This window comes from Balaenoptera borealis (assembly GCF_965194805.1).
Source record: "Balaenoptera borealis genome assembly, chromosome: 11".
Classification (NCBI taxonomy): Eukaryota; Metazoa; Chordata; class Mammalia; order Artiodactyla; family Balaenopteridae; genus Balaenoptera; species Balaenoptera borealis.
The window spans coordinates 50757127-50782233 of NC_138868.1; the positions used below are offsets into that span (position 1 = coordinate 50757127).

General features: G+C 52.9%; 2 protein-coding genes across 20 annotated transcripts in view; one reads left to right on the forward strand and one right to left on the reverse strand.

Moving 5' to 3' along the window:
* The window catches only part of PGAP2 (post-GPI attachment to proteins 2), a 151022-nt gene that overhangs the window by 115366 nt on the left and 10549 nt on the right, over nucleotides 1-25107 (reverse strand). For 3 of the 17 annotated variants that reach the window (XM_082340352.1, XM_082340353.1, XM_082340363.1), the window contains 4 exons: nucleotides 17489-17741; nucleotides 17236-17342; nucleotides 16513-16621; nucleotides 15288-16299 (listed from right to left, as the gene is read on the reverse strand). In XM_082340352.1, coding sequence (XP_082196478.1) covers nucleotides 16169-16299; nucleotides 16513-16621; nucleotides 17236-17342; nucleotides 17489-17741 — 600 coding nt within the window. In that variant the 3' untranslated portion in view covers nucleotides 15288-16168. Of the gene's footprint in view, nucleotides 1-2791; nucleotides 7181-7607; nucleotides 7663-15287; nucleotides 16300-16512; nucleotides 16622-17235; nucleotides 17343-17488; nucleotides 17742-21396; nucleotides 23421-25107 lie in introns of those variants that run through there. The other 14 variants (XM_082340362.1, XM_082340350.1, XM_082340349.1 and 11 more) reach the window with 12 other exon arrangements.
* On the forward strand, nucleotides 419-14644 carry RHOG (ras homolog family member G). 3 transcript variants are annotated; one of them, XM_082340421.1, is made up of 3 exons: nucleotides 420-2365; nucleotides 2724-2776; nucleotides 13405-14644. In XM_082340421.1, exon 3 carries the CDS (start codon nucleotides 13473-13475, stop codon nucleotides 14046-14048), a length of 576 nt encoding a protein of 191 aa, XP_082196547.1. In that variant the 5' UTR covers nucleotides 420-2365; nucleotides 2724-2776; nucleotides 13405-13472; the 3' UTR covers nucleotides 14049-14644. The 3 variants fall into 3 exon arrangements, with proteins under 3 accessions (XP_082196548.1, XP_082196547.1, XP_082196549.1); XM_082340422.1 differs by lacking the exon at nucleotides 2724-2776 and having other exon boundaries at nucleotides 419-2365; XM_082340423.1 differs by lacking the exons at nucleotides 420-2365; nucleotides 2724-2776 and adding an exon at nucleotides 12306-12579.

Here is a 25107-nt window from a genome sequence, read left to right on the forward strand (position 1 = left end):
CCCCAGGCTGCCAATCCAGCCTTTTGGTCTACTGCACCTATTTTTACCACTATGCTTCTAAAAATGATTTTCAAATATTTTTGCAGAAAACTTTTTTTTTTTAATAAGCCCTTTACCCAGAACACTAGTATATAAATCAGATAAAAGTGAACCAATTCCAGTTGAAGGAAAGGAAGGCCAGAGCCCCACTATTTTCCCACCCTCAAGTCCTGGGAAGGGAACTTTAGGAACACAGTTCAAAAACCTTTGTTCTGAGACACAATTTTTTTTTTAACATCTTTATTGGAGTATAATTACTTTACAGTGGTGTGTTAGTTTCTGCTGTATAACAAAGTGAATCAGCTATACATATACATATATCCCCATATCTCCTCCCTCCTGCGTCTCCCTCCCCCTTCCCTATCCCACCCCTCTAGGTGGTCACAAAGCACTGAGCTGATCTCCCTGTGCCATGCGGCTGCTTCCCACTAGCTATCTATTTTACATTTGGTAGTGTATATATGTCCATGCCACTCTCTCACTTCGTGGGACACAATTTTTAATGGCTTCATAGAAGCCATTTTAGTATGTGGTCCTCCACTGAACCCTGTCTTTAATGGAAACTCACAATCCTTTCTTCATCATCAAACGGCAAACACCAGCCATGTGCTCCCACTAGAGTATGGAGGGGAATCAGATTTTCCCCTTGTCTTTCCTGGTTTCCTCTTCTCCACACAGAGGAGTATGTCCCAAGTGCTGTGGGGAGGGAGGAGAGAGACCCAAACTCTACCTGGAGGATCTGGGGAAGCTTGAGCAGAAGGATCATGGAGAATGAATTCATCTACTCAATCATTTACCAGCCTGAATCTGATAGAGACTTTAATATTCTGTTCCATACCATACCCACTAGCTACATGAACTATCAAGCATTTGAAATGTGTCTAGTCAAAATTCAGATGTACTCTAAGTGTAAAACATACACCAGATTTCAGACTTAGTACAAAAAAAGAATGTAGACTATTCTATTCACTTTTATAATCAATAATTTTATACAGATTACATGCTGAAGTTGAATGATAATATTTTGCATATGTTGGGCTAAGTAAAATATATTATTAAAATTAAATTTTACCTGTTTCTTTTTATTTATTTATTTATTTATTCGCTGCACGGCTGTGGGACCTTAGTTCCCCAACCAGTGATCGAACCCGTGCCCCCTGCAATGGAAGGGTGGAGTCCTAACCACTGGATTGCCAGGGAAATCCTTCGTTTTACTTGAAAAAAAAAAGTCATCACTGGAAAAATTTTAAGTTGCATATGTGGCTTACATTATATTTCCACTAGACAGCACTAGGAGACTACCAAGTGCATGGCAGAGGTGGTGTGTGTGCATGCACGTGTGCGCGCGTGCGAGTGTCGTTGGAGGCAATGGTCCATCACCGCCAGATTGTGAAAGACTGAGTCGATTTCGCCCGGCAGTCAATACAGGAAAGAGGCGGAAAGAATAGAATGCACAAAGACCCAAAGATGTGGGCTGGCACATTGTGTTTTGGGAACTCATTCTTATAGTAGTATGATTTTTAAAAAGAAGAGGAAAAGAAGCATTTGTTGAGTGTTTACTTTGAACCAGGCATTGGCAGCAGGCCTTTTACAGCCATTCTCATCTTCACAACTACAGGATGAAGGAGAAGTTATTCTATTTTGCCAGAGACAGAATGGAGGCTCAGAAAGGTTGGACTATTTATTCTCGGAGTTGTTCTTCCTCTTTATCTGGAAAGCCTCTTGGAGACAGGCAGCCTTTCGTTAATGCCTGTTCTCCTCCACAGCACCTAGCACGCAGCTCTGCACGTGGTAGGCACTCAGAAAGTTTGTGATGAACGAAGGATATTCTTTCTCAAGTCAGAGCTCCACGCGCAAGGCCAGGGAGCAGAAGCACCAGAGGGCGCCCACGAGTCCGCCCAACCGCCGGTCCCCAGAGCCCCGGCAAGATTCAGGACTGGGTGCGGCCCTTCTGTCCCAAGCAGTTGAGCGCCCCAGCGAGAGGAGGGTGCGAGGGGAGCCCCACGCCCTGGCTCCGCCCCGCCCCCTCCCCAGAGCCCAGGCGCGCGGAGCCGCCGGGTGCGGAACGACGACACGACATCCTGTTTTTGGGGCCCGCGGCTCCGCCTGCGCCTCTGCTGATCTTGTCTTTCCCCGGGTGCTGACGCCAGCTCTCCTTCCCCCAGTCTCCGCACCCTTCCCAGGGGTCTGGGGCCTTCCCACTGCTGAATCACCACCACCCCGCACTCCCCCGGGGCTCGGGGCAGAGGTGGGGACTGCCCCAGCCGGACCTATTCTGGCCAACCCCCAGCCTGGGCCATCGCTCGATCCCTGGGCTTGACTGAAGGTACCAGGCCTAGGGGCGCCTGTTCACAGCATCTTACCGCGGGGGTTGGTGGGGGCGAGATACGGGGAGGGAGGACAAAAGCCAAGCGCCTAGGCTAGGGCCTCTGCTGGGGTGGAGGTGGCAAGAAGGGCACTGGGAGGACTGACCTTAAGGGCCTCAGAGGTAAAGGGCTGGGGTGGGGGAGCCCAGTACCCGGCCGGGGACCCACCCGGTGGGGGCGACCGGGGCGGGGGGGGAACCGGCCGGCGGACTTCCTTGTCGAGCCCCGCCCCGCCCCGCCCCCGCGCCCCGCCCCGCCCCGCCGGCCGGCCCGCCCCCCCCACTTCCTCCGGCCTCCAGCTCTCACTTCCTTCTCCAGCCCCGAGCCGCTGCCGCCGCCCCCCAGCTCCCCCGCGGCGGGGAGGGCACCAGGTGAGGCCTGGCTCCGGCCGGCAGGCTGGGGGTCCGTGGGAGGGGAGCCCGGCCGGCCCCGGACTGGACGCGGCCGCAGGCCCGGGAAGTTTGGCTGCGGGAGGCCGCGGCGGGAGGTGCTCGGCTCGCTTCAAGTTGGGCGGGCGCGGCCGGCCGGGCGGGGCGGGGACGGGCCACTGCGAGCCGGCGGCGGTTCGGGGACGGTGGGTTCCTGTACCAAGGGCGGCGGTAGCGGCCCCCGAGAGCCGCGAGGGACTCCTGGGGTCGGAGGGTCTCCCGCTCCGAGAGAAAAGTCTCTGAGTGGAAGTGCTTAGGGCTGGGAGATGGGACTCAGAGGTGGGGTGCCCCCAGGAGTTGCAGGGGGCTGTTACGAAGTGTGTTGAGAGGAAGGGGCCTCTGGGCTAGAGAAGGCGCGCTCTCTGCTTTGGCAGTTGTGACACTTGTGAGGTAGAGAGAGAGGCTGTCTGTTGCCTCTGAAGCTCGAGGCTGCGGAGAAAGAGCTCCTTCCCTGGAAGATTGAGGCCGGTCCAGACCCATAGCCGCAGCCTGCAACCTAAGGGTCCTCTGCGCTCAGGCGGAGGGTGGGGGAGCCCCCCGACCCCAGTCCTTCTCTCTTTATGTCTGTTTTTCTGAGGCCCAACTTCTCCATCCCTGGAACAGAGCAACAGGTATTTTAGTGAGCAGACATCGGCTGTGCCTAGCTGCCTGGTGCCTGGCTTTGTCTTTGCGGGGTAAACTGAGGAAGGAAGGGACCTGGTCTTGCCCTGTGACTAGAAGTGAAAGGACTCTTATTCAGAGGTACTGGTAGTCCTTGAGGAGATGGCATCAGGAGAGCAGGACCTGAGGAGAGCAGGACTGGTTTCAGGAGATGGAGAGAACAGGGCTTCTGGGAGGCAGCACGAGGCTCTAGCCTTGGAAGATGATCAGGAGCCATCTCCTGGTCTTCCCCCCGTCCCCTTTATTAGTCCCTGAATTCTCCATGTTCTCATTCTGTCTTCCTCCATTCCTTCTTCAGATTCCGTCAGACTTCAGACATGAACCCTCCGTCACCCTCTTCTTGCGTCCTCTTCAGTCCCTTTTCCCCCCCACAGTCATGCCTGGGCCCTGACCTCTCACCTACCCTGCTTCTCTGTCCACCTCGGTCCTCTCGCAGTGGCCTTCCCCCTCCCTTCCGTGCCCAGCTTCTGGCTCCTGCACACATATCCACCCTCTGTTTCTTCTATCTCCCCTCATTCCTCTGGATCCCTCTCTGTCTCCTTTCCTTTCTGCCACTTATCTCCAGCTTTGGGGAGCCTTTTCAGACCTCCCTAGTTCAGAGAGGCAGGCTGCAGCCTCCCCTTGATAGAGGTGATGAAAAGGCAGGAAAACCTCTGTATATGTGTATGTGCATGCAAGTGTCTTCATGTCCACATCTTTATCTTTTGGAGACAAAATAACTGCCCTCAGCCTTGTGAGGGCTCAGAGCAGGGGAAGCCAGCAGAATGAAGGGAACCTGCAGTGGGTGAGGTTGTGGTTAGGTAGGAGGAAGCAGTCTGTAGCAGTCAGGGTATCAGGGTAGAGTGACACAGGAATAGGACTGGTGAGAGAGGCCGTGGGAAATCAAAATCCCCCAGACCCTTGGGTGCTTGATCAAGAGGCTAGGCCTGGAGGCTGGGGGACAGCCTAAAGGTCCCTGACTCCAGTGCTCACTGGTTCCAGCACCACCTGGCGGGGACAATGGGACCAGGTCAGCTAGGTGTGATGGAAGGAAAGGGAGGAGTAAAGGCAGGATTCTGGAGGGAAGACTATAGCTGGTCTAACTTCAGTCTTAACTGTGGTACTTCCAGTTCAGGAAAAAAAGAAGGGTATGAGGCAAAGGTGTCTGCCCCCTCTTTCCTGCTGCCTTCCAAGGCCTGCCCAGGCCAGGTTCCCACGTGCCCAGGGCTGCATCAAGACCTCGGTGACCAGGAAGCTCTCTGGAGTTCTGCTCACCCCTCTGCCTTCACGCATCCTTAATATTCCCCCCTCACCTAGGACCCTATTCCCTCTCTTTCGGGAATTTCTTCCAAGGCTAACTGCAGTCCAGACTGGCTCTAAAAGCTCTTGCTGTTCCCATTCTAGAGCTCCTTCTTTAAGCCTTTGGGATGCATGCTGAGAGATCCTGCTTCTCTCTACCTCCACAAGTCTACTCTATTCATTTCTGTCCACTAGAAGAAAAGAGAAGTGGAGGGGAGCAAGTGCTATTTTTTATGGGATTCCCAAGCACAGCTAGATTTAAGGACTATCCCTGTTCCCCATTCTGTCCTCTTCCCTTCTCACCGTTGTCCCTCTCCCATGGATTGTCCCTTCCTCCACACTCCTGTCTCTGCTACTCTGATTCTGGGAGGTACAGGGGGGTTTGGCCCCAGCAGGAAATCCCAGGGACCTACATAAAAATCCCAGCTCAGGGAAGGATATGTATGCAAGGCACTTTCCCAGCATCAGGGCTCAGTAAAAAACCACCCAGGAGTCCTGACTCCCCACCTGCCAAACCAGTACTTATTTTAGATAACTGAGCAACCCGCAGGACTCTAAGGCTGAAGACAGGATGGATGAGACAGGGGTTCTCCCAGGCAAGATCTGGCCCCACTGGAGGTTTGAGCTAATTGCATGAAATTCACTGCTGGAAAAATATAACCAGGGTGGGAGGAATCTAAGTGGGGAAATATTTTGTGGGGGGATGGGGGTGGGGGATATGTGCCTGCTCTATCCCTCAAGGGAGGCTGCCCTTGAGGTCTTGGCTAAAGAAATATGGTCAAGGTCTTGACATGAACAGAAGTGGCTGATACAAGATTGTCACAGATCCTGGTTGAGAATACGGAGAGTTGTTTCTGGCAAAATGCTAAGGCAGATGAGGTGGCTGGTGTGAGCTTTTAGGGGGTAGTAAGCAGGAAGATTTGAGAGGTTGTGGCTGTAGCGAGACAGTTGGGAAGATATAAGAATGAGGGTAGCTGGGCAACTGGGAAGATGTGGTCCCAGACTGAAGACCTCTCTCCATACAGAGTATAGACCCATTAGTGGTGAGGCTTGTAGGGTTCTGTGAGGAGGGAAACCAAAGACAAAGCCTGGGCCGCCTCCCCAGAACAGATCGGTTTTCCTGTCCAGGGTCCAGCTTCCTCTTTTGTCCTCATGTCATGGGGGGAGGGCATCTCCCCAGGAGCTGAGCCTAGAGGAGGCTCTCCTCGGCTAGTTCAGGGTGGCTGTCTGTCCAGTAATGTCAGTTCTAAATCATGGATGCCCCAGCATGGGTTAGGCATGAGGCCCTGGAAGCAAAACGGGCTCAGATGCCAACCTGGCCCCTTTGGCCCATTTCCTGAAGGGATAAACCATGGTAGGGTCATCCTGAATGAGGTCAGAGAGATGGGCCCATTCCCAGGCTGGAGGTCAGGAGACCCAGGTCCTTGTCCTGGATTTGCTTGCAACCCTCTGTATAACCCTAGTCAGCTTTGTCTCTCTTGTGGCTCAGCTTCAAGATGAAGAAGTTGCCTATCAATACTTCCAAAGAGCATACAGAATACCGATAGCTCTGACTCTCTTTCCCTCAAGAGGCTACTCATAGCTGTGCCCCTGACTCTGGGCCCAGCCTTGAACAGGTCTAAGTATCTGTCTGGGACAAGTACTGTGGCCCCTTTCCCCAAAGCACAAGAGAAGAGGGCAGAGAGTGTCAAGGATTTTGCCAGGGCGCAGCAATGTGGGGGGGTACCCGGTGCTCTGCTCCAGCTCTGCCCCAACTGACAGTGGAAAATAGATGCCGGAGTTTCCTCCCTGATGTTTTTTTCCCTTGTGGAAACCCCCTCAGATCTGGGGCGGGGTTGAAGGGACTGGGCAGCCCTGGGTCTCTCTGTGGGTATTTTCAGGTGGGGGAGGCAGGATTGGGAGGATGGCACTTCTGCACAGCCTCGTGTGAAATGAGCAAAGGCAAAGGAAGTGCCACTTCACGGGCCTTTCATGGGGCCCCAGGACTGCTGAGCTGCTGTTAGGTGGCGAGGAGGAAGGCAGGAGGAAGCAAGTGTTCAGCCTTCCTCTGTGCTGCCTGGTGGGGGAGGGGCAGCCTCCTTAGCTCCCCCAGCCAGAGCTGCCCGAACCTTGGGACTTACTGTGTGTGGAGCATCCCAGGTGCTGGGATACCGAGAGAAGAAGGAAGGGAACTGGGACTGAGTGAAAGGGTCCCAGCCTCCCACAGCCCTCCCAGCTATAGCTGTCTTGTTTCCCCCTCCTCTCCAGTCCCTAGTGGGTAAAGTCAACTCTCTCCGTCTCTTACCCTATCCGTGGAGTGCAGGATCCTCTGCAGGGGCTGAAGGGTGGAGAATGGCAAGAGGTGGAGAATTCTCCAGTGTGAATTTTTTTTTAAGGCTGGGAACTAGGCTGTCTTGGGTTCTGTCCCTGCTGATGGGAGAAGGGGAAGAAAAAGAGAGACTCAGCCCTTGGCCTGGTCCCAGCCCCACACTGACCTCATGTGTCCCCCAGCTTCCTCCTCCTAGCCCAGCTGCAGCCCCTTTGAGCCTCTTTGTACCATCTCTCCTCCACTCCTCCCTTCAAAACAAACAGACGGACTGGCAGAGCTTCTGCAGCTGTTTCTAACACTGACCATGACCATGACCCTGACCCTGGCCTCATCCTTGACCAATCCTGGTCTTCAGATATTCCCAATCCTTAGCCTCATCAGGACCACTTTTCCTACGCATCTTCCTCATCACCACTGGGCTAGAGCTATGCCTGCTCTACCCCTCTTACCCTTCCAGTTGAGGACAAGGCAATCTAGCATGTGTTCATTACTCTAAATTGTACTCCTCAGGGGGAGGAAGTTAGTTACCTTTGTCTGGTGTCTCCTGGGCATGGAGGCTCTTCCTTGTTCCCAGAATCAAAATCTGAATTGATGAGAGAGGAGATGTGTGTCAGTCTGCAGCTTTTGCTCAGCCCTCTGCTGGGCTTCTGGAAGTAAGCAGGACAGATTTCCCTCCTCATGAGGCATCCTGTTAAGTTCAGCACAGTGAACCATAATAACAGTGCTGGGGAAGGTAGGGCAGAAGAAGCGGTGGCTGTGGTGTCCTGGAGAAGCTGGGGTATGGAGCTGGGCCCTGAAGGACTGGGAGGCTGTGGGGTAGGGTGGGGGGTGCAGGAAGCAGAATTCCAGGAAGAGGAGCTCCCATGTGCAAAGACATGAAGGACAGATTGAGTTCATGCAGCTTTTTACTGACAGCCACTGTGTGCTGTGCTCAGCCTGGGGAGACAGATCAGCCAGGACCTTGCCCTCTAGGCCCTCCCAGTCTAGTGACAAGAGAGAAGATTCAGATCAGCTTCCACGTGACTAAGATAATGCACCTGTGAGAAAATGGGACCAGACCTTGGATGGGATAAGTCATTTGTGACTTGGGTGATTTACAAAACTTCCCTGAAGGAGGTGGCAATGGTGCTTGGCTCTGGAGGACCAATTGGGGGATCCTTTGAGGCAACTGGAGTCTTCTGAGCTGCTGGGTGGGGGGTTGAAGGAAGGAAATGGGGGAGAAATACTGGATTCCCACGGGGACAGTGAATATGGCTGCTTGATGTGTTTTGGGAAAGAGAATGTAGAGGCTGCTTGTAGAGAGGATCAGGGTGATGTGGCCAGAGCTTAGGATCAGAATACCCAGAGTGATGGATTATAGTCAGAATGAGTTTCAGGGAGGGCTGCAGAAGGGGATCCCCCATGTCAGGGAGGCAGATTAGAAGGCTGTAGTAAGTTCCCATTGCCTCCACACTCCCCCATCTCTTAGGGCCTATTCCTCCCCTCCTCCACTCCCAGTTGGGACACTTCCCCTGCTATTACGGCCACAGAGATCTGGCAATCAGGAGATCTGGCAATCAGGCAATCCGCTGCTTCCTTTTCCTCCCCCATTCTGGGCCTGCCTGGGCCACACCCCAAGACCAGGCCCCACTGGGTACAAGCTGGGCTCTGGGGACTACACTCAGACAGGGTGAGCCCCATGGGCTGTGCTCCCTGCGGGAGCCAGGTCCAGCTGCTACTGGGAGGAAAGATTTTCCTATCCCAGTCAAAGCTTTTGGCTGTCATTGCTGTGCAAAAAGATTCAGCATTGCAGTTTTGACTGGGGGGGTATCAGTCCAGTTCTGGGCTTCTGACCTGTCTATCCACATCTCAGTAACACAGACAGAAGCAAGCAGGTCAGAAGCTCTCTACTCAGCTTTTCTGTGGGGGAGTCGAGAAGCTCAAGCTTCAGTATTGGTTGGGGGCGGGGGGAACATCCACAAGCTAAGGAACTGATGTATGACTACTGGAGAAGGAGAGTCACACAGAGCCAAAGAAGTGTTTAAAGGGTGGCCATACTGTGGAAGTCCAAAGAAAGGAGAATTCAGTAGCCTCGTGGGACCATGAGACTTAAGCTAGGCCTTGAATCAGGAAGATTTGAGAGGGGAGAAGGAATGGCAGCAGAGAGAAGGGCAAGAGTAAAAGTTCAGAGGCCAGAATGATCTGGCTTGTTTACATAGGACAATGTAGACCCCTCTGGAGCAGGGAACTCACATTGCCAAGTACCTGCTATATATATATACATTGTGCATTAACGCACTTCATCCGTATAACAACCTCATAAGGTTGGTACTATTACCTAGCTTATCGTGGGAGAACTAGGATTTAAACCCAGGTCTGTCTGACTCCAAAACCCCTGCCAGATTATGAAGAATTCTGAATGCCAAGATGAAGAACCAGGTATGATCTGAATTAAGCTGGGAATAGAAAGCCAGAACAAGTCATTGTAATATGGTTAATACTATACTAATCTGCAAATATTATTTATTTACTAAACAAAAGTTCTTTTCTTTAAAAAAAAAAAAAAAAAAGTGACTTGGTGAATAAGCCACAGTCGATCCCCAACCCCAGACAAGCCACTCTCCTTGTGTGGCCTCCTGCAGCATTGACCGTCCCTTTTTCCTACGTGGTACAGGCTAGACCCTACCTTTTAGCATGTGCCCTCCTTAAATGAGCTGTGGGAACTTACTTGACCCAGTTCAGGCCATAGGATTTCAGAGAAAAGAGTTGTCCTGGGAGAGAGGATAAGGGTCTGAACTAGACCTGAAGAGGGAGAATTGGGCTGCCGCCACCACTCAGACACCTGCATACTCAATGATTCCTGCCTCTTGGTATGAAAGACTTTTCTTTTGCCACCTTCTCTGTGCACCCCACTTCTGAATTTATAAAGCACATTCATTCCTGTGCCCAGGATCCTCACTGCTGTCCTTTGAGACAGGGAGGGCGAGTTTTATCATGCCTGTTGTACAGATGAAGAAACTGAGGTTCCAGGAAGGGAAGTGACTTACTTGCTTAAGGTCACAAAGTCAGCTGCTAAGGGGTAACTTGGAGGCTGTGTGACACATTGAGGAAAACATAGGACTTTGGATTGCAAAACTGGGGCCTGTGTTAAAAAACTGGCATCTGTGTTAGCTCCCGTGCTGACTAGCTGTGTGACATTGGGTTATTTTAACTGCTCTGGGTTTGTTTCCTCACCTGTAAATAGGAATAGTACCAATGAGTTGTTATAAGGATCAAAAAAAAATGTAATATGATCTATATTGTGATCTATAAAGGATTGTACCGTGTGAGGGCTTTTAATCAAGGGGCAGAGTGGGCAGGTGAACCCAGGAGGTCAGATTCAGATGCCGGCGCTCTTGGCCCTATACTATACTGCCTCTGCCCTGCTTGTTTCTGGACACTACCTCACTCGTGATCCTTTTCCGGTGTCAGTCCCTGTTCCCTTGCCAGCCCGGAAGCTTCCCTCTCCCTCCTTGCTCCTTTGAGGGCTGATTTACTGATTGCTGGTTGATAACCCCTCCCTAGAAAGCTGCCTGGAGCCAGCTGTACTTTTAGTCTCTTGGGCCTTGTGACTGCCGGCCAGAGTTCCCTCCTTGCCGTCCTGCCTGCGCCAGCCCAGTGCTGGGCTTGAGGGGGAAGAGTTCCCAGTCACACTGCCATGCCCACTCCCCTGCTTTGTGTGGAACTGAGGATTTACAGGCCTAGGAGTTGTGCTTTCGAGATGCTGGGGTCTCCTAGAAAATCCAGTGGACACAAGTAATGGCACCAACACCCGCCACCCCAAGATGCTGTCTCTTCTCCCCCAAGGAAGAAGCCATAGAATCCTGAGATGAATGTGCCCTGACTTGCCCCCATGTGCCGAGGTCTTACGCATTTGCTGACTGATCAGCCCTCCCACCCCCATCCCGTGCTCCTGGGGGCCTTTCCTATCCCCATCATCCTATCTCCTGCTCCCAGATTCCTTAATGTCTCATCTCATCCACTTAGTACCCTTGCACAGACTTTTTTCTCTCCAGTTCATGGATTGGGAAACTGAGTCTCAGAGAGGGTAAGTGCCTCATGCTTGGTTACAGTGAGTCAGCAGCAGAGCAGAGCTGGGGCTAGGACTTAGGTTAGTTCTCTTGACTCCCAATCCCAAATTCTCTACTGCCCTAGAGGGTCCTTATTTTCTTCCTGGATCCATACCCCAAGGCTCTCTATCCTCTCTCCTGGGGTTGAACACACACACTTATTCATGCAAATGAGATGAAAGTATTTTTAATGTGAACCAGAGAGGCAACCTCATAGAATGAACTCATTTCCCTCCCAGCTGGTCCCAGGGGAAGCTGGGGCCTGGGAGGGAGCTGGGACCAAGCCCTGGATCCTGTGCAGGTTCCACACCATGGAGTTCCTTTTCCACTTCCCAGTGGTGGATTCCCCCTCCCCCTCCCAATGTGATTTTTGAGGCTTTGGAACCAGTGGTTGAGAGGTCAGGCTGGGGGGTAAGGAGTTGTCAGACCAGGGTGCAGTCTTGCTGTGTATAAAGTGAAATGGAGAAAATGGGCCAGTGGTGAAGGTGCTTGGGTGGAGCGGGGGATACTTGAGAGATCTGGGTGTGTCTAAAACAGGACTGTCCCCTCCCAGGGAGCAGGGGCCTGGTCGTGAGAGAGCAGCAGGGAAAGGAAGTCACATACTAGCTAGAAAAAGTCCCCCATGGCTGAGAGGAAGTAGCCAATTAGAGGAGGACCCTTGCCACAGCAGTATAAATAATCACAGGGTTTCCGGAAGTTCTGTTCTTTTCCACAACTCAGAAGAGCAGTTCCTCACCTGAAGGCCCTGTGAGCTGCCCAGGTGACCAGGGTGATGGCTGGAGCTAGAATTCCTCTGAAACTCACCCCACTGATAATTACAGCAGCTTATTTATTTGGCACTTCCTGTGTGCCACGCCTCATGCCAAACACTTTCTACATGTTAGCTCATTTCATACTCTGACCAACTCTAACCCAATAGGCAAGATTATCCCCATCTTACAGATGAGAAAATTTGAGGCTCAAGAAACTTAAATATGTTGCCCGAGATCATACATGACTAGTTGGTGGAGCTGTGATTAGAATCCCTGACCAGTCTGATTCCAGCATGTCTTCTCAGTGATAGTGCTTTAATGGCACTGTGTTCTCTACCCAAGAGTCTGGAAGCCCCTCAAGTTCTTCAGAGGCACAGCCCATGGTCTCAGGAAAGGGACAGAAGATTAAGGGGAAAATCAAGTTTTTGTCTTACTCTTCTGTTCATCCCTTTTGGCCGGGCTTGGAGGATCTGCCTCACCCTACCTTGAGAGAAGATGCAGACGTCTGGGAGCCACAGCCTCTGCCTCATTCATCATTACACACACAGATTCCAGACCAAATTCCAGCCCTGGCTCGATCTCCAGTGTTCTCCTACACTGAGTTGCCAGCCTGTGTATGTGTGGCCAGATAGGGTTTCCCATGCTTCCAAGAATGATGGGGTAAGCTCTCCCTCCTTTTCCCCATCCCCAGGGCACCCTGGATTGAGACAGGGCAACTGTCTAGAGAATTGTGCCCCTACTCAGCAGGTTTCTCATTGCACCTTTTGGTTTGCGTTCAGTAGCCAAGATGTCCGGTTTGGAGTTGAAGCATCAGTGCACTAGGAAGGGTGGGCCCTGAGTTGGGAGAGGCTCCGCCCATGGCTGCATCTCAGAGTGACCTGGGACAGCTGCCTTGTGCCAGAAGCCCTCTCCAGTCTACTCGGTGGGAGGGGTCCATATCTGAGAGAGGATCTGGTAGATCCCTACACATGCGCACTCTCCTTTTGTGTCTATACTTCCTGGAGGAAAAATAAAAGTAGCTAATACTTATTGAATGCTTATTATGACCAGGCACTGTTCTAAATGCTTTACATGAGTTAACTCATATAATCCTCACAACAACCCAATGAAGTAGGTATTATTTTATCCCCATTTTACAGATTAGAAAAATGAGACATAGAGAGGTTAAGTAATTTGTCCAGGGTCATACATCTAGGAGATAGCAGAACCAGATTTTGACCTTTATCAGTCTGGCATCAGAACGTATGTGCTTCACATAATATATTACACATTAGTGCCAGCCTCTTTATCCCTGAGCATCTTTGCATGGTCTCAGGGCCTCTCTCCCATTTCGTGTCTGTCTCTCTGAGGTCTGTCTTGATGGGATTGCAGGATGGTGTTCAGGTTAAAAGAACTGGAGCTGGTTTCCCTCTGTATGCCCCCATCCTTTCTTCCCAGTGCATAGAGTCCTCCCTAACCAAGAGTATCCCTCTCATCTGTCCATAGGTCACTGCATCCAGAGGGGCCCAGAAGAGGAAGGAGGCATAGCCTCCACCGCAGCAGCTGCACCCGCCATGCAGAGCATCAAGTGTGTGGTGGTAGGCGATGGGGCTGTGGGCAAGACGTGCCTGCTCATCTGCTACACAACCAACGCCTTTCCCAAGGAGTACATCCCCACAGTGTTCGACAATTATAGTGCCCAGAGTGCAGTTGACGGGCGCACGGTGAACCTGAACCTGTGGGACACAGCGGGCCAGGAGGAGTACGACCGCCTCCGCACACTCTCCTACCCTCAGACCAACGTGTTTGTCATCTGTTTCTCCATTGCCAGTCCGCCCTCTTATGAGAATGTGCGGCACAAGTGGCATCCAGAGGTGTGCCACCACTGCCCCGACGTGCCCATCCTCCTGGTGGGCACCAAGAAGGACCTGAGAGCCCAGCCTGACACCCTACGGCGCCTGAAGGAGCAGGGCCAGGCACCCATCACACCGCAGCAGGGCCAGGCGCTGGCCAAGCAGATCCACGCTGTGCGCTACCTCGAGTGCTCAGCCCTGCAGCAGGACGGCGTCAAGGAAGTGTTTGCTGAGGCTGTCCGGGCCGTGCTCAACCCCACGCCCGTCAAACGTGGGCGGTCCTGCGTCCTCTTGTGACCCTGGCACTCAGCTTGGAGGCTGCCCCTGCCCCGCCACCAGTTGTGCCTTTGTGCCTTGGCGCCTTGTCTGCCCCCAGCTGTGCCTTAAGGACTAATTCTGGCACCCCTTGCCAAGGGGGCTCCCCGAATGCCTTTTTCTCCTTAAGGAGGCCCACAGGGAAAGGGGCTTTGGGCCCTGCCCCACTCTGCTTGGGAACACCAGGTATGCTCAAGAGCTCACCCAGGCCAAGGTTGGACCCCTCCCCAAGAAGCCAACCCAGTGCCTCCTCCCAACTTTCCCCTACTGACCAGTTGATCCAGCTTTCCACACAGATGTTGCTGCCTATTGTGGTGCCTTCTCAGGTTAGGAGCTCTCAGCCATCCCTAACCTCTCCCTCGCTGCTCTTCAAATTGCCCCCCCAACCCCAAGATGCTCTCTCCCTTCCCCAGAGAAGGAGCCACAGACTCCTAAGAAGATGAATGTGCCCTAACCTACCCCCATGTGCCCAGGCCTTACGCATCCGCTGACTGACTCAGCCCCACCCCCACCCCCTCTGGGCTCCTGGGGGCCCCTCCTACCCCCATCAGCATCAATAAAACCTCCTGTCTCCAGTGGTGCTGGCTCCTCCCTGTGTGCTGGGCATGGGGGGTTGGGCCGGGCATGGACTAGGGCTCCCCAGAGACTGGGAGCCTTTTGTTTCCTGTAAGAGGGGACAGGGGACAATAGGCTTCATTGTGGTCCCCCCACCCCCCAATTTCCCTAACAAAGCTCTGGGCTCCCTTGGAGGGGCCAGTCTTGTTCTGGGGCCCAGCCACATATTCTGTAGTAGACGGGATGCAAAGCATGAGGAAAAACTTCCTGATCTAGGACTCAGAAAGGGAGAGGTTGAGAGCCATCAGCCTGCAGGTAGGTGCTCTCACAGTCATGCATCTGAGAGCTGTCCCCTTATATGCTCAAGGGGACAAATCTTTACTGACAGAGTTGGGGCTGGAACTCAGGCCATCGCCTCAACCCAAGACTCTCCCAGGTAGCCCAGCTTCCAGACCTGGAGTCATTACAGGGATAACTCAGTCACTCCTGCTCGTCAAATCAAGGCTTGGACCAGCCTTAGGAGACTCCAGGCCTAGGGGGGTGGGGGGGAATGCCACATGGAATCATACCCTACCATGGACTTATTCCCTCCATCCTGGAGCCTGTCCCTCCCCTCAGTTCCATTAAAGAGACAAGCCCCCGAACAAGCAAGCCTAGCCCAGACTGTTCGCAAAAAAAAAAAAAATTTATTTTCCTTTGAAATAAGATGTACAACCAAAAGAGCACAGGGCCTGAGGCAGTAGGGAGGATGCGGGGGACACCAGAGAGCCCATTTTGGGGTAGGAATCTGTGCCTCTCTCCCCTCTACCAGGCACCTTTTGCCAAGGAGGAAGAGTCTAAACCAGAGATTCCAGAAGGGAAAGGAAATACATGCTGTGCCAGTGCTTTTTCTGTATCCTTTGGGTACAGAACACCACCTCCACAGGGAGAAGCACAGACTGGCAGAGCCCTCGGAAATCATATAGCCTCCCACCCCTCACCCCCATCATCCACACGGACACAAGGAGGCTCAGAGAGGGAAGGTCACACACCAATCAGAGGTGAAGTCAGGACTGGGACACCTGGGCAAACTCAGCAGGGAACTGTGGTCACAGGCCTAAATGTGCAGAGTAGATCATTAGACACATGAGTCAAGTGAATGACCCCATGGGGAGAAATGGCTGTGGTTTTCTGGTAGCAGCCACTGCTCAGTGGTCCCTGACCTCAGCGAGAGGTGGCTATGTAAAGGCCAAGAAGCAGATGGTGGTTATGAACCTCAGGACTTTTTTTAGCACCAGATGGTGGAGCTCTCCTGCCAGCTCAGCTTCTTGGGGCTTCTCAGGTACGGGTGGTGCTGCTTGAAGGAGCCTGTGCCTTCACGTGGGGTGGGGGAAAGGAGAAGCCAGTAGGGCTGGGTAAAGCCTTGTCCTGTGCCCTTCGTCCCTTCTTCCCCTCTAACCCAGCTTCAGTAGGGCTCAGAGAGGACGCAGGGGGTGAGGGAAGGCCAGAGTGGTATCTTGTTCCTAGTTTCTGGGCAGTGGGCCCCCTCCCCAGCAGGAGAGAAGGGTTTAGAACCGTTTTTCCTCAGGCTGGGCGGTAATGAGCAGCTCCTTGTTCCCGAAGTCCCACCAGGCCGTCATGTGGAACGCCATGTTGGTTAGGACAACAGTATACTCCAGGATGGCAAAAATGGTGTATACTGTGGTAAGGACACAAGGAACAGGGCGTGATAAGCCTCCTTCACTACCCCCCAGGGGCCTCTCGATAGATCACCACCACTGCATCACTACGCAAAGAACACAATGGCAGGCAGTCCCCAAGACCACAGCCACTGCCATATTGCACATTACAGAAAACATCACAACTGTCCCATAGCCACTGTGACCACCTACGGATCCTCGCCTGGCCTCACCTCCAGCCTCACAATACATGTTGTGCCGAAAGTACGCAGCCAGCGCCGTGAAGAAGGAGACGAAGTTGATGATGAAGAGCCGCTGTTTCCAGTTGTAGGACTTGCGATCCTAGGGGATGGGCTGTCTGATCACTCTGCAGTTTGTTAGATATGTGCGGACAGCCTCCACTCTTGGCCCCAACTCATAAGAGCTGAGTCTTACCTCCTTTGGTCGTGGAAGGGGGCAGAGGCAGGGGCAGCAGGAATGATGGGCATTTCATACCCCTGCACTTGGTGTAATGAGGCCAAGGCACAGTGGGGTCCCTGTCCCTCCCATTTCAGGGGGACAGAGTATGAAAGTTACTTGGAGTTACCCACCAACCCAACACCTCCAGATGCTGTGGGGAAAAGAAAAGTATGGGGGGCGGGGGGCAGGGCCGGGGGGAGGCACCAGAGTTATTACAGACCACAGACCCCTGACGCAGTGTTCCTGCTGCAGCCTGGGTGCTGCCCCTCATTCTACTCCCACTTGGAGGCACCACCTCTTCTATTCTCCATTTTCCCATGCTACCCAAACACAGCCCCAGATTCTGATCAATCACCCTCCACTTGTCCCCAAGCCCAGCCCCAGCCCCAGTTCGCAAAAAAATTCCATTTCCCACCTCACCGTTACCCGCATCCTGAGGACGAGTGTCCTTGATTTTCCTCTGGGCCACCTGGAGCCCCACTAGGCGTAGACCGTACCTCTTGACTTACTGTGTGCTTCTTGGTCAGCCGCCAGAGAATGCAGGTGAGGAGCATGTGACTGAGGGATGAGGCGATGAACACAATGAAAGCATTTTCATGGATGGCTGGAGGGAGACAGGAGGGTTGGGAGCATGCACCGCAGGGAGCACCCAAAGCCCTGCGCCATAAGGTCGGGGGGCGGGGGTGGGGGGCAGGGACATCCCCTCCCGGAACCCTTCCCCGCTCCTCCTTCCCTTGTCTGGGCACCCACTGAAGTCCTCGGAAGAGGAGACATAGGTGAGCACTAGCAGCGCAAGGTTCTCCACGATGTTGAGGCCGAAATTGAGGCGGCAAAGCTGGCGGTAGCCGGGACACGGGGAGGCACAGCTGAGGTAGTGGTTCCAGTAGGCAAAGGCCACCAAGAAGCGGGGTGCTGAGTGTAGGCCAATGCAGAAGCGCCATACGTAGCGCTGGGGCACCTCTCCGCCGATGGCCGAGCTCACTGACGGCAGGTAATTGGGCACCTAGAGAGTTGTGAACCATCTTGGCACCGGCCCCCTGCCGGCCCCACCCACCCTGAGATCTTTCTCTCTGTGTAATCACCTTGACACTCAGAAGGCTCTGCTCCAGTCCCCTCCCTCCAGGATGTCCTCCTTCAGAGCCCCAGAGCTCTCCAGGGAGACCTCCCCTTCCAGGTCCTGGGCCCCCAGTATGCCTGGTTCTCATTCCCTAGCCAGCCTGGGGTTTGTGCTGGGGCACAGTGGGACCGCCTCCGTCTCCCTCCAGGTGGCTGGGAAAGCTATAGGCAGGGTCAGACGCTCTCTGAGCCCACAGCACAGGGCTGTGACCTGGATAAGGTCCTGTGGGAGGGTCTATGAGCCCAGCAACCCAGATTCAGTCCCGAGGACAGAAACGAGTCGCAGAGCATCTGAGCTTCCTCGGCACAGCGCTGGATTCACCGCCCAGCTAAGCTGTTCCTGACTGCTCCCAGCCTCACTTGTTCTTCTGGTCAGGCGTACCAAGGTAGTAGAGGGTGCTGTGAGATCCTAGGGGAGCTGGGCCAGAAGATACCTTCACTCTGGTCATGTTTAAGAAAACGGGTGCTCCTAACCTGGGGTAGTCTAAGAAAATGACCCTGTTCTTATGCATCTCTCTCATCCGTCTTCCTCAAAGGCTGGAATTCCCTCATTCCTTAAGGAACTGGAGTGTCATTCTTTAAAGCTGAGGAAGGAGGAGATAATATCACACAGCTGCAAGGACTGGTGTGTTGCTTATTTTGGAGGGTGAGAGAATGGGGGATGGATGAACAGTAGTTTCGATGGGAACAGGAAGGCCAGGAATAGGAAGAGGATCTCTTAGAGTCGGGGGCCTAGAGCAGTATGTCTCAAACTTTAATATGCATACGAGTCACCTGGAATTGTGTGGGAATGCAGAAGGTCTGGAATCTGAGAATCTGCATTTCTAAAAGATTCCATGACTGCGGAAGCTACCAGTCTGTTGCCCACACTTTCCGTGGACTTTTTCAGACCTTCAACAGGAGCCAGAGCAGTGCCAGAGCCCAGAAACCCAGAGAGGGAATGACCCTGCTGTGACTACGGCAGGACAAGTCTTCAGAGATGGAGTTCTGGAAGACCCCTTCCTTTCTCCCAGTGGGGATGCTGAATGGGTCTCCAGAGTGGCTGGGAAGGCAGGCAATGTTAGAGGCAGCTCACAGGGCAGGGGCGGGCCTGGGACAGGACCAGCCAGGGCCTTCACGAGCCTTCACAGAAACGGAGATGGATTCCCCCCAGCACTGTCAGAGGAAGCTAAGTGCAGAGCTCTCAGAGAGAGGGTGATGCTATCAAGGCCATGGCTTGAGATACCATAGCTTGAGACCAGGCTCAGATATTCACTCTGAGTAATCAGTGAAGGGCAACATGGAGGCTTTGGAGCCACACAAACCTGGGTCTACATCCCAGCTCTGCCTTTATTAGCTGGCTGACCTTGAGCAAGTCACTTCACCTCTCTGAGTTTTGATTTCCTCATTGGCAAAATTGGGATGACATCACCTACCTTGCAGGGGATGGTAAATACTAAATATAATGTATGCAAGGCATCTGCAGTGTCTGGCACACAGTGAGTACAAGCGATGGCTTTTAGAAGGCAAACTTTCCTGAAAAGCCTGCAAATTGGCTGTGATCTATGTGACTACTGAACATGGGAAGGCCGACTTATGAGTGAAAGGTGGGAATCATATCTTGACTGGACACTTCTGAGACCTCCAAGCCTCCTTACTTGACTTTTCTGCCTCTCTGGGTAGATCCCCTGAGTAGGGTTAGTGGGAGTGTTGCCTCCATTTCCTAGAATATTCATTCTGAAAACTCCTGCCCCAATCTCAGCTGCTTTAAGGGGAACAGTACCAACATCTAAGGCTTGGCTGGGAGAGCCCAGAGTATTCAAGGGCCCAGAGCCCTGACTGATGCTGGGAAAGAGGAAAAGGGTAGAGATGGCACGGAGTTAGGGGGATGCCTCAGGAGGAGGAGGATTAGAGCCCTGTGGCTGCTCGTCCCATCCTCACAAGCTCCTCTCAAATGAAGGGTGGGGGCAGGATTCTAAGAGCAGGGATTGCCTCCCTCATCACACACACACACACACACACACACACACACACACACACACACACACACGCTTAATCAGGTATAGATACTCATACACACCCCCGCCATTCCGAGTACACAAGTTCCCCACTCACCAACTATGCCAACAACAAGCAGCATGAGGAGCTATCAGAGCCCAGGTACACAGCTCACCGCAAACCTCCCCAAAAGCCCAGAGCTAAGGGTACTGAGAAATGCGAACATAAGCTCTTTCTCCAAGAATAGAAACTCTTTGGCCTGGAAGACATGGCTCAGTGGATCTATGGTAGGGCAGTAGATCAGAAATTCACATGGTATAAAGGGAGAGGGTCCAAAAACTTCCTTATCATAGAACCTCATGTTTCACCATTAGAGGTTCATTCCTCTGGCCTCAGATAAAAGTCCCCTGAAATTATGGATGACTTTTCTTTATACCTTACCATCCCTCCCCCTCCCCACCAACTGGACAAAAACTCCCATTCCTGTCAATCCTACTTGCTACTCTTCTCTGGACTCCATCCCCTCTTCTCTAACCTCATAGTCCCCCATCTTAGCTCTGGAATCCCCTGTACCATGAGCTATTGCACTAGCTTCCTCACTGGTCTCCCTACTCTTGCCCCCTGCCCTTGAATCTGTTCTCCACTCAGGAGCCAGAATGGTCTTCTAAAGCTCAAATCTGATCGTGTCCCTTCCCTGCTTAAAATCTTTCCAAAGCTCCCCATTGCCCTCTGGATAAGATCAAAAGTTGTCCGCCTAGCACTCACAAAGGTCCTTCTTCACCCCACAGCAACAATTCCCCCGCCTCCAGGAAGGAAATCTCCAACATCCAAGCCGGTTTAAGTGCTTCTCCTGGGCCCAGCATCCCTGTGCTCCCTTTTATCACGGAAGGGATCTCATCTCACAGTGTTGTGACTGTCTGTGCCTAGGTCTGTCTCTTGGAGGAATAAGATGCTAAGGGCAAGTCCATGTTCAATTCCATGCCCCTGACACAGAACCTCCACCCCTGGGCCCTCAAGAAAGGCTTGATGGACTGCTCTTGGAGGCAGGAACTCCTTCTCGGTTTCTAGCTGGCAAAGCTCTGAGTGGATATAGGTTGTGGGGCCTGAGACTGCCAGAGGAGGAACAAAGCTAGAAGAAGCCAGGACAGGGCTGGGCGTCTTCTCAGGTCAGGCCCCTAGTCTGGGCTAAAGCCACCTGTTACTTCTCCTGGCTCCTGGCCTCATCTTACCTCCTCAGTCCTGGCTTCCTTTCCAGTCTGGTCTTTCTTCAGCCCCCTTCTCCCTCTCACAATCTCTCCTGCCTATTCCCACTCTCTTCCCTTCCCCCAGGCCCCCTCTGCTCCCCTGTACCCGCTACAATCCTCTTCTACTCTTGGAGGACTGTGACTCTACTTTCCCTGAGTCTCTCTCCCCAAATTCCCCCCACCTCTGACGTTCCCCCCACCATCCTTTTATCCCTCTCCCCTCTCTCTGTCCCTCCGCCTTCTCTCCTACTGTCTGACTCCACCCTTATCACCATCTCCTGACCTGGCCCTGACCCAGGTGCTGGGGAGCCTGGCACTCACCCCACAGTCAGTGGCCACTGTGTACTCAAAGTGGAACACCAGGGACCAGATGATGCAGAAGAAGAAGCCAAACACGGGGAAAGTGATGACCCACCAGACCATGGCCGTGAAGCGGAGCCGGAACACGGTCCCATCGGGGTCCAAGGGCTGGGAGGCCGCAGAGAACATCCTGTAGGGAGTGGTGCCCAGGCAGGGCAAGGGACACAACTTGGGGCCTGGTGGGGTTACCTGGGCCTAGGAAGGTGGGGCCTTTTCCAGAGCTGGCTTTTCAGAGTATAGGGAAGAGCCAGAGTATAAAGAGTAGGAAGGGCATAAACGAAAAAGGAAAGCAGTGCAGAAGAGGAGGTACAGAGGGAGATGGGGCAGGAACAGCAGAGAGACAGGGTCAGCTCACAGGAATCCCCTTGGCACACTGGTCCTATACGTTCACCTCTTGAAGAGTATGGAGAATAGAGGCTCCCAGTGGCCTGGACATGGGAGCTCTGATGGCCCACCTCATTCCCATGACCCTCATACCCACTCAGGAGAAGGGTCAGAGGTGGAAGGGTTATTATTCCCATTCCACAGAAGGGAAGACCAAGGCCCAGAACTATGCTAGGACCAAACATTAGGACTAAGGCCTCTTGCCACTTGATAGCTTAAGGCTCCAAGTCAAGGTTTTCTTCAGGCCAAGTAACCTAGATAAAGGACCTTGGCTCAGACTGGCCCAAGCCTTCCCACTGACCCTGTCTGACCACATTCCTGCTCTTCACCCAAGTTCAACTAGGAACAGTGGGAGGGCCCCATAACCTGTTTCAATGGGACCACAGGCTACCAGCCATCCCACCCCCAGGCTCAGAATGATCCAAGCCTCAGGCCAGCAGCACCCTAACCCCGAGATACCAGAGTCCCTCCGGAGGCCCAGACCTCTATCTCCTTCCTCTCTGAGAAGACCATGTCACCCGATCCAAGATTTTCGGGAACTGAGGGTCATAGGAACCTTCTCCGCTCAGGTTGAGTCTCCTGTGCTGGGTCAGACCCAGGAAGGACAGACCCAGACTGAGGCGGCTGGGCTTCTTCTGCTCCCTCTCCCTCTGGGCAGAGAACTCCCTCCCCCACCCCCACTGCACTGACCACCATGACCCTTCACGCTGGGCTTCCTTCTGGAGGGCAGATTTGTATTAAAAGGCCTCTAGGACCAAATCTCCCCTGGGGACTCAGACCTCCCTCCATTAAGGGAACCCTAGTCTACTAGTCCAGCTCAGCATCAGGGAATCAGGGTGGGGGTAGGCGCGCTAAGCAACACTCACACTGGGTGCTGAAGGATCCGGGGCTTGGGTTGAGGGCTCTAGCCAGACTGAGACTGCTCTAAGACTGGAGGGTCCCACCCCCAGTTTCCGAGGGCCTGCCTCCCGCCCACAGAGCCCGGATCTCCACGCCTTCCCCGGGCACACAGCCTTGCCACGACCAACAAGGCCATGTCATAAATCCCAGAACACTCTGCAAAGGTAAGAATGATAGTGGCCAAGGTTGGCCCACAGCAGATCCCTTTGCCAGACACGGGGTTGGGGACCTTTCTGAGGGTTGGGTCCAGGCATGTAGGCAGGTTTCTGGGAAGGGAAAGGGAGAAAGCAGAATAGGATTTAGCCCCTTTCTGTTGGAGCAGGACTGAATATGTTTGTTGGGCCCCATCAGAGAGCTAGCTAATCTTAAACAATAGATTCGCGGTCCAAAAGAGATCTAGACAGGCCTGAATATGAGGTAGCAGTGTCCAGCCTGTACCTGTGCAGAAACAGCTAGTGGCAGCTCAGGCTGCATTAACAGAGGTCTAACAGCCAGTAACAGGAATAGAACAGTCCTGATTTGGGCTGTACTTCCCAGGCCATATGAAGTCCTATGCCCAGATCAGGGCCTAGGAAAGAACAGTGATCAACTGGGCCAAGTCCAGGGGCACATGTCTTGTAAGGATTGCCTGAAGGAACTGGAGCTATGCTACCTGAGAAGAGTAAACTCAGGGGACCCTCCTCCCCCGCCATTACTGCCTTCCCATCTCTGCAGGGCTGGCTGGAAGCCAGGTGGAAAAAGTAGCTCCAAGGGTCCCAAAGCAGAGCCAAAGCCAGGACAGAGATTCACCAGAAAGAGGGTGTATACTCACTATAAAAAAGAGCCTTCTAATTGTTAGTTACTAAGTCTCCTTGGAATCAGCTGCCTGGGAAGGAAAGAAGCTCCCCATCACTGGGGATGTGCAAGCAGAGGCAATGTCATCTATTGGTAATTATAGACTAAGGCTACTTCTTTCATTCCTCAGTTGGCCATTCCTGGGATACTCTGGGTGAGAAATTCAGAGTATACGTGAAAATTCCCAGGTGTATCCATCACAGTAGTCCCAGGGAGTAGGGACAAAATATCCCTGGGGTCACTAGGCCTAGTCTTGCCCCAGAGAGGCCAGGTACCCCTCCAGCAGCTACCTATGCCTTAGCTCCCTATCTAGTATGTTGAGAATGGGTTATAAGTATGCTGAGGTTATTGATCCCATTATCATTTGGAGCCAGCCACGAGGACCAGAGCAAACAGCCTACTCCGTCTAACTCCATATGCCATACAAATATTATAATTCTCTGTATGGACAATGACTGCATTATATCATGCCTTCCTTTTCCCAGGGCATTGAGCTGATGTGTGTGTGTGTGTGTGTGTGTGTGTGTGTGTGTGTGTGTGTGTTAGGGGGTCCTACCCATTTATTCAACAAAAACTTTTTTTTTCCTGGCCGCGCTGCGTGGCATGCGGGATCTTAGTTCCCCGACCAGGGATCAAACCCGTGCCCCCTGCAGTGGAAGCACAAAGTCTTAACCACTGGACCACCAGGGAAGTCCCTCAACAAACACTTTCTGATTCAGATGCAGTGCCCATCTTCAAGGAGCTCCCAGCCTAGTAGGGAAGAGAGACACAAATATAATGTGATAGAACTATATCAGAGAGAACACCTGGAACTATGGGCACCCAGAGGAGGGAGTGATTAAGCTTGCCCCATGGAGCCTGCAGAAAGCTTTTTGGAGGAGGAGACACATGAGAAGGGTTTTGCAGGGTGAAGAGGAGTTGGCCAGGGTAATAGAACATTTGATGCATTATCTAAGGTGAGAACTAGGTCAGGAGAGGCTGTTGGATGGATCCTTTCTGAGCTTCCCCCTCAGATCACCTGGTCACCCCCTTTTCTTCCAGTCCTGTTCTTTCTGATAGCTCCCAGCCCTGAGTCTCACCAGGCTGGCTGCCCACAACTCAAGGCACACATCTACCCACTGACAAATCAAGAAGAGGGAAAACTTGAAGTCATATGAACAAAAGAAGTGGGCCCCAATGCCTGCCAGCCAGATCCCACTCCTGGTTGTACCCCTTTTTTCTCAAGAAAATGCTCTTTATAGGAAGGTGGAAGCTCAGCTGATTGGGGGCCTTCTGAGCTCTGTGTGAGGCTAGTTCAAGGGTCCATGCCCAGGCTCTGCCTCTTTCCCACCTAGAGACCCTTGGCTAACTTCCTCTCCTGCCCTGTCTTCCAACTTGACAATCTCCTTTCCCTTTTCCTCCTTCTGCTCCTCCCCCTTCACATTTCCCAAACCACTTTCCTATTTCCTCCACCTGGAGCTCTACACTAACCCTGAGAAGGAGGAGGACAGGAATTAGCAACCCTGATAGACATGGGGAAACTGAGGCTCAGTCTCTGAATTTCAGGTAATATAC